Source organism: Rhinopithecus bieti, unplaced genomic scaffold (genome assembly GCF_001698545.2).
Source record: "Rhinopithecus bieti isolate Rb0 unplaced genomic scaffold, ASM169854v2 scaffold_574, whole genome shotgun sequence".
NCBI lineage: Eukaryota > Metazoa > Chordata > Mammalia > Primates > Cercopithecidae > Rhinopithecus > Rhinopithecus bieti.
In genome coordinates, this window is record NW_016803605.1 from 3370713 (window position 1) to 3379500 (window position 8788).

The window sequence follows — 8788 nt, forward strand, 5'->3', positions numbered from 1 at the left end:
CGCGGGACCAACGCGACCCGGCCCCCGGGCCCCGCGCCCGCCTCCCGGAAGCCTGCCCCGACCGGGTACGGCTTCTCATCAATTAAAACAAAAATTCTCTCTTTTAACTTCTCCGTGGGAAAGCAACCCGTGCCTGTAAAACTTGCAACAGCTTCAACCAGGGAAGTGACCGCAACTGATTGGAAAACATGAAATAGACATATATGTAATCTCCCTGAATTTATTATAATGGTACCCCAAAATTGGCCCTCGTGGACATCAGCTCATTCATTCTGAAAATTTTAAATAACAAGAAAGCATCAGGCATCCTCCTGCTCTTCCTGAATGAACTGTATTTCAGAGTCCCAAAATAGTAGGGGAGGGAAACTTTCTTTTAGCACAGTCCAGCTAATACATGAGGATGAATGAGAGAATCCGAAAATTATTTGGCACCCCTCAATGGAATGATAGATTCACGCGACGATCATCAGAAATGGGTAAAACCAAGAGGCGAGGGTTTGGCGGGGAACTTGAAAATGGAGGGGCCAAGCCGCGAAGTCCCGGCCCCGCCAATCGATCTTAGTGCCAGGAAGTACCAGCGCCACCTGCGATGGATTCTTGCCAAGACAAGTTGAGCATGAACCTGACGAGGCCTCTAAATCAAACCTACAGTTTACAGGAAATATGGCAGATAAGGAAAACTTAGAAGCAGCAGAAGCAACCAACCAACTCCAGCATGTGGGGCATTCTACGAGACAAACGACCCAGTTCGTTCAATAAATAAGCAGTATAAAAGGTGAGCGGAGAGGAGGGTAATTGGTTTTAAAGACTTAAGAGCCATAATAACCCATGCAACGCAAGGACCCTGTTTGCATCCTAAATCAAACAAATCAAGTCTAACCAACTTTCTTTTTAGACAACCAAGAAAATAAAACTCAATTTTTGCCAATCCAAAGAATAAAAAATGCTCTTATTTTTGAATTTACATTTTCTGGATTCCTAGTAAGGTTTTCATAGATTTATTGGCCATTTGAATTACTTCTCTTTGAATTACGTATTCATATCCTTTGCAAATTTTTTCTGTGTTGTTTATCTTTTTAAAAACTTTTTTGTAGGCCGGGTGCGGTGGTTAACGTCTGTAATTCCGGCAGTTTGGGAGGCTGAGGCGGGCGACCTGAGGTCGGGAGTTCGAGACCAGCTTGACCAACATGGAGAAACCCCTGTCTCCACTAAAAATACAAAATGAGGCCAGGCGTGGTGGCTCACACTTGTAATCCCAGCACTTTGGGAGGCCGAGGCGGGTGGATCACAAGGTCAGGAGATCGAGACCATCCTGGCTAATATCCTGAAACCACGTCTCTACTAAAAATACAAAAAATTAGCCGGGCGTGGTGGCAGGCGCCTGTAGTCCTAGCTACTCAGGATGCTGAGGCAGGAGAATGGCGTGAACCAGGAAGGCAGAGGTTGCAGTGAGCCGAGATCGTGCCACTGCACTCCAGCCTGGGCAACAGAGTGAGACTCCGTCTCAAAACAAAATAAAACAAATATATATATATATAAAATGAGCCAGGTATGGTGGCGCCTGCTTGTAATCCCAGCTACTCGGGAGGCTGAGGCAGGAGAATCGCCTGAACCTGGGAGATGGAGGTTGCAGTGAGCCGAGACTGAGCCACTGCACTCCAGCCTGGGCAACAAGAGTGAAACTCTATCTCAAAAACAAAACAAAAAAACCAACTTTTTTTACGCCGGGTGTAGTGGCGCGTGCCTGTTTTGGGAGGCCAAGGCAGGAGGATTGCTTGAACACAGGAGTTCGAGACCAGCCTGGCCAACATAGTGAGACCTATCTCTACAAAAAATAACAATAAACTTTTAAATTAAGGTATAATATACAGAAAATACACAATCATATAAATTTTTATGAATTTTCACAAGCTGAATACACAAGGTAACCATCACCCAGATGGAGAAATGAAACATTACCAGTTTCCCCCAAAGCCTCCCTTTGTCCCCTCCCATTCACTAGGCTCTTCTTAAAATTTAGGGGATTCATGTGTTTGAAGTTTATGTAAGTGGAACCACACAGTACGACTCTGGGGGTTGGCTTCTTTTGTTCAACTTTATTTTTTATTTATTTTTTATTTTCTGAGACAGAGTCTTTATTGCCCAGCTGGAGTGCAGTGGCATGATCTTGGCTTACTGCAACCTCTGCCTCCAGGTTCAAGCGATTCTCCTGCCTCAGACTTCCGTATAGCTGGGACTATAGGCATGTGCCACCACACCTGGCTAATGTTTGTATTTTTAGTGGAGACGGGTTTCGCCATGTTGGCTAGGCTGGTCTCAAACTTCTGACCTCAGGTGATCCGCCTGCCTTGGCCTCCCAAAGTGCTGGGATTACAGGCATGAGCCACCACGTCTGGCTTTTGTTCAACTTTATATTTGTGAGATCCATCCATTCTGTTATGTACCTGCCTTCTTCTTGCTGTCTAGGATGGTCTATATCATCTGGAAGGTAATTCATTGATATATTACATTTTAGAAGGAAATACAGGCAAGTGTACTAATACCTACTTAACATTTTTTAAACGTTTCCTAAACTTTTAATTTATTTAAATAAACACATTTAAAAAAGAAACTTTAGATCACTGTCATCCTAAGCAACAAAATCCATAAAAACACAGATTTGAGCCTGGGTGCGGTGGCTCAGGTCCGTAATCTCATCGTTTTGAGAGGCCAAGGTGGGGGGATCACTTGATGTCAGGAGTTTGAGACCATCCTGGCCAACATGGTGAAATCCCATCTCTACTAAAAATACAAAAATTAGATGGGCATGGTGGTGGGTGCCTGTAATCCCAGCTACTTGGAAGGCTGAGACAGGAGAATCGCTTGAACTCGAGAGGTGGAGGCTGCAGTGAGCCGAGATTGCTCCACTACACTCCAGCGTGGGCGTCAGAGGGAGACCTCTGTCTCAAAAGAACAAAAACAAGAAAACAAACCAAAAACCCCACAGATTTGATACACTAATTATGATTTTTTAAAATGTCGTTAAGGCCTTCATGGTGGCTTATGCCTGTAATTCCAGCACTTTGGGAGGACAAGTGGATCCCTGGAGCCCAGGATTTTGAGACCAGTCTAGGCAGCATAGGAAGACACCATCTCTATAAAAAATAGAAAAATTAGCCGGTTGTGGTGGTGTATCCCTGTAGTCCTAACTACTCAGGAGGCTGAGGTGGGAGGAGAGGTCAAGGCTGCAGTGAGTAGTGCTTGTACCACTGCACTCTGGCCTGGGCCACAGGGCGAGATCTTATCTCTTAAAAAAAAAAAAAGAGAGACCTTATCTCAAAAATAATAATAACAATAATGCATTGTTTCCCAGTGTGTTACAATATGATGTCTAATAGACAACTTTAATGTTTTGTTTTTTTTTTTGAGACAGAGTCTAGCTCTGTTGCCCAGTGCAATCTCGGCTCACTGCCAACTTCCACCTCCTGGGTTCAATCAGTTCTCTGCCTCAGCCTCCCAAGTAGCTGGGATTACAGACGCCTGCCACCACGCCTAGCTAATTTTTTTTTTTTTTTTTTTTTTTTTTTTATAAAGAGGGCCGGGGGGGGGGGGGGGGTGGGGAGGTTCACCATCTTGGCCAGGCTGGTCTTGAACTCCTGACCTCGTGATCTATTCGCCTCGGCCTCCCAAAGTGCTGAGATTACAGGCGTGAGCCACCGCGCCCGTAGAGGCCTCCTTTTAGATCTTCCATCTGTCCCTGGGATGGAAATATTTGGTGCCTTTTTAAAACTACACGACTAATATGATTCTTGTAGGAATATCAGAAAATGCAGATGCGCAAACCAGGGTTGGGGGGAAGAAGTTTGGAGTATTGGGGGCGGGGTATATTTTAAAAAGTGGCAAAACACTTCCACTCCCAAGCAGCCAAATTAGTATCAGTAGATATAATTCATATTTCAATCCAGACTACCGCAAGCGAGAACAGCCCCGGACTTAAATTTGGGCCTGGGCGGGGACCTCAGGCCCCGCCCACTTCTCTAAATAGCCCCGCCCCATGCCCGGCCCGGCTCCGCCTCTTCTCTCGCATGATTTCCAACCCTGCCACTCATCGGCCAAGTCAGTTACAGCTCTCGCGATAACGTAACCCGGAAGTCTCACGGCCGGAGTTGGTGGTCCGGGAACCCACGTGGGCTGAGTTTCGGGTTGCTTTGGTGGTCCGGCCCGCTGGAGCGCTCACCCGGGCTTAGTCGCCATGGGGAAGCTGCGCCGGCGGTACAACATCAAGGGGCGCCAGCAGGCGGGTCCCGGCCCCTCGAAGGGCTCCCCCGAGCCGCCCCCCGTGCAGCTGGAACTAGAGGGTAAGACAACCCCGGACGGGGGCTGGATTTCGGGGATTTCCCAGGGCGGCCTGTGCCCTGCCTTCAGGACTCTGGGGTGGGGATCCCAGAGGGATCCCAGAGGGGTGGGATGGATCATCTGGAATGGGGGGAATGGGTCCCCCCATTCCAGATGATCCAAAGGAGAGGGGCTTAGTGACAGCCTAGTTTTAACAGTGTGTGGGGAATACCCGTGGTTTCTCTCGCCCTCAAATAGTAACATGGAGAATTTGGCAAAAAAAGTAAGAGTAGTTCCTTCGCTTCCCATGACTTCGATTATAATCTCTTTATAATCTTCAGCGACCCCCAAATGTGTATTTTCAGCCCAGTCTTGTCTGCTCAGCTCCTGGCTGGCTGACATTTCTCTCAGACCCCTTTTTAGTAGTAGCCCTTATTACATGCCAGGCACTATTCTCGGCACTAGAGACATAACAGAAAGGTCGATTTTTAGAAAATCCCTGAGTTTACCTGCTGTATAGGAGGAGACAGGCAAAGAATAAACAAATAGAAAATTCTGTGGATACCGTGAGCAGATTAAACAGAAGAGGTCATTGGGTGGGTTGCAGCATCCCATAGAGTTGCTGGAGAAGACATCACTCTGTTAGAGTCAAGATCTGAAGGAGGCCTGAGTGACTGCCTGGAGATGAGAGAAAAGACAGGGGGCCAGGGCAGGTCAGGCCTGGACTGGGGTCTTGGTGAGGACTGGGGCTTTTTCTCTGTGGGAGAGGGCAGCCATGAGGGCAGAGGAGGACAGATGAGGGCTTATGTTTTAATAGCATCACTTTGGCTGCTGTGTTGAGAAAAACCAGTAGAGGTCAAAGGTAGAACCAGGATGAGGAGGAGGTGGAGGTGATGCTTGGACCAGGGGGCAGCAGTAGGAAGGTGAGAAATGGGTGGATTCAAGATGTGTTTTTTTTTTTTTTGAGACGGTGTCTCGCTCTGTCACCCAGGCTGGAGTGCAGTGGCCGGATCTCAGCTCACTGCAAGCTCCGCCTCCCGGGTTTACGCCATTCTCCTGCCTCAGCCTCCCGAGTAGCTGGGACTACAAGCGCCTGCCACCTCGCCCGGCTAGTTTTTTATATTTTTTAGTAGAGACGGGGTTTCACCGGGTTAGCCAGGATGATCTCGATCTCCTGACCTTGTGATCCACCCGTCTCGGCCTCCCAAAGTGCTGGGATTACAGGCTTGAGCCACCGCGCCCGGCCTCAAGATGTGTTTTGAAGGCCAAGCAGGCAGTATCTGCTGGCTGACAGGGCTTGTGGACAAAAACAATGGCGGTGACAAAGAATGACTCCCAGGGGTTGAGTGGGTAGCTTGTGGGGAGGACCAAGAGCTCAGCTTTGGATGTGAGTAGTTTGGGGCCTGCTAGATATCCAGGCAGGGAGAGTAGGCGGGCAGCTGTTGACTCAGATACTCAAGAGATGCAAGTTCAGGTGGAGGTATCCATTTTGGAATCAGACGTGTATATAGATACTTATTTAGTCAGAAGACTGAGGGTATGAGTCCAGCCCTGGAGGAGAGGGAAATAAGGAGGCTGCAAGGGAGGTGGAGTGGCCCGGAAGGTGTGTGATGAGCTGCCAGAGTGTGATTGCCCTGGCACCAGGGAGGAGGACTCTCCCTGTGGATCAGGTGCTGCTTCGGAATCGGGGAAGGGCGGAAGAACCACTGGATTTAACACCGGAAGGGCATTGAACACCTCAGTAGGGGTGCTTTTGGAGGAGGCTTGTGGTGAAGCAATTGTGTGGGTTCAAGGATGTCCTGTAGGCCCCTGAAACTAAACATGTTCCAAAATTGAACTCATCCAGCCACTTGTGTTAAGACCCCAAGGGCCAGGCTGATTTGGCCATTAAGAAAGATTCTAGGCCGGGCGCGGTGGCTCAAGCCTGTAATCCCAGCACTTTGGGAGGCCGAGACAGGCGGATCACGAGGTCAGGAGATCGAGACCATCCTGGCTAACACGGTGAAACCCCGTCTCTACTAAAAAATACAAAAAACTAGCCGGGCGAGGTGGCGGGCGCCTATGGTCCCAGCTACTCGGGAGGCTGAGGCAGGAGAATGGCGTGAACCCGGGAGGCGGAGCTTGCAGTGAGCTGAGATCCGGCCACTGCACTCCAGCCTGGGCGACAGAGCGAGACTCCGTCTCAAAAAAAAAAAAAAAAAAAAAAAAAAAAAAAAAGATTCTAGAAACAGAAGGAGGGGTCACCAGGGGTGCTGGAGGAGTCTGCTTCCTTCCACCACCAATCAGCATTCTCTTCCACACATTTGTTGGACCTGGAAGGCAGTGAGGGTATAGGGAAGAATGTCAGAGTGGGAATCTGATAGTCTGAGTTCAGTCCTTGGAAGTTGCACAGATAGGCCGGGCATCGTGGCTCACACCTATAATCCCAGCGTGTTGAGAGGCCAAGGCAGGCAGATCACTTGAGGTCAGGAGGTTGAGACCAACCTGACTGACATAGTGAAATCCCGTCTCTACTAAAATACAAAAACTAGCCAGGCATGTTGGTGGGCACCCGTAGTCCCAGCTACTCGGGAGGCTGAGGCAGGAGAATGGCTTGAACCCAGAGACAGAGGTTGCAGTGAACCAAGATCGCGCCACTGTACTCTAGCCTGGGTGAGAGAGTGAGACTCCATCTCAAAAAAAACAGAAGTTCCACAGACAGGCTGGGAGTTGAGGCAGATCCCCTAACATCTCTGTGCCTTCGTTTTCACGTCTGCAGAATGGGACCAGTAGCACACGTTTAAGCATCCTTAATCCAAAATACTCCAGAATTCTAAAGTTTTTGAGTGTCAACATGACATTTAAAGGAAATGCTCATTGGAGCTTCCAGATTTCAAATTTTTAGATTAGGGATGCTCAACCAGTAAATAGAATACAGATATTCCTAAATCTAAAACACATCTGGTCCCTACATTTCTGGGAAGGGATATTTAACCTGTGGTAGCTGTCCTACCTCCTATCAGAGTTTTGGGGGTGGTAATTTGGGAAAATATGTTGGTGACCGAAACGAGAATGCTTTGAAAAGTAAAGAAAGGTTACAGAGGCGGGGTGTGTCCCGGGACAGGGGACAACTGTTATAATGGCAGTGACAATTCAGGATGGCACCTCAAAGACAGCTGTAGACACTGGACTGACACTTGGAACTGGACCATCTGAGCAGAGGGGCTGAGGTCTCTCAGACCCAGAGATTTGGGGAAAGTTGTTTCTCACATCAGAACAGGACATTTCCATGTATCCCTGCCTTTCTCAGGGCCTAGAGGAATCTCATAAGAACATGACTCAGATTGCCTTCTTTTATTTATTTATTTATTTATTTATTTATTTATTTATTTATTTAAGATGGAGTCTTGCTCTCTCGCCAGGCTAGAGTGCAGTGGCGTGATCTCTTGACTTCAGGTGATCTGCCTGCCTCGGCCTCTCAAAGTGCTGGGATTACAGGCGTGAGCCACCGCACCCAGCCCACTGTACTTAATTAGGGTCACAAAACCTGTCCTCTTTGTAACATAAAGACATAGAAACCAAACAGTTAATCAAAGAATCAGATCCTCCCCACACAGGAACACCAGAGAGCAAACCCCAGCATCAGACGTCAGGCAGACACGGGTATTTGCTAAGTTTTGTCCTACCTAAGATTCTGCAATTGGTGGAGTTGAAGAGTGATATGATAACTGAATTTTTCTAAATTTGTCTAGATTGTATACGTTCAAACTATTATGTTTAGAAATAGATATGATGGAAACGTAGCCTAGTCCACTATACACTCTTTCTTTCTTTTTTTTTTTCTTTTGAAATAGAGCCTTATTCTGTCGCCCAGGCTGGAGTACAGTGGCGTGATCTCTGCCCACCGCAACCTCCACCTCCCGGGTTCAAGCAGTTCTCATGCCTCAGCCTCCCGTGTAGCTAGGATTATAGGTGCATGCCATCACACCTGTCTAGTTTTTGTATTTTTTGTAGAGACGGGGTTTTGCCATGTTGGCCAGGCTGGTCCCCAGCTCCTGGCCTCACTTCCCAAAGTGTTGGGATTGCAGGCGTGTGCCATCGTGCCCAGCCCCACTGTACACTCTTAAGAGAGTATCAGGCCGGGCGTGATGGCTCACGTCTGTAATCCCAGCACTTTGGGAGGCTGAGGTGGGTGGATCACTTGAGGTCAGGAGTTCGAGACCGCCTGGCTAACATGGTAAAACCCAATCTCTACTAAAAATACAAAAATTAGCTGAGCGTGGTGGTACATGCCTGTAATCTCACCTGCTCAGGAGGCTGAGGCAAGAAAATTGCTGGAACCTGGGAGGCAGAGGTTGCAGTGAGCTGAGATCGCACCACTGCACCCTAGTCTGGGGCACAAAGCGAGACTCTTTCTCAAAAAACAAAAAGATAACATCATAGTATTGTTTTTCTTTTTTTTTTGGGAGAGCATTTTTTTTTTTTTTTGAGACAG

General features: G+C 48.0%; 1 protein-coding gene across 2 annotated transcripts in view; it reads left to right on the forward strand.

The window, feature by feature from the left end:
• Window positions 1-4118: 4118 nt before the first annotated feature.
• The window catches only part of DHX37 (DEAH-box helicase 37), a 47318-nt gene continuing 42648 nt past the window's right edge, over window positions 4119-8788 (forward strand). For both annotated transcript variants that reach the window (XM_017889607.1, XM_017889616.1), the window contains exon 1: window positions 4119-4337. In XM_017889607.1, the coding sequence (XP_017745096.1) occupies window positions 4232-4337 (106 nt within the window). In that variant the 5' untranslated portion in view covers window positions 4119-4231. The remainder of the gene's footprint in view (window positions 4338-8788) is intronic.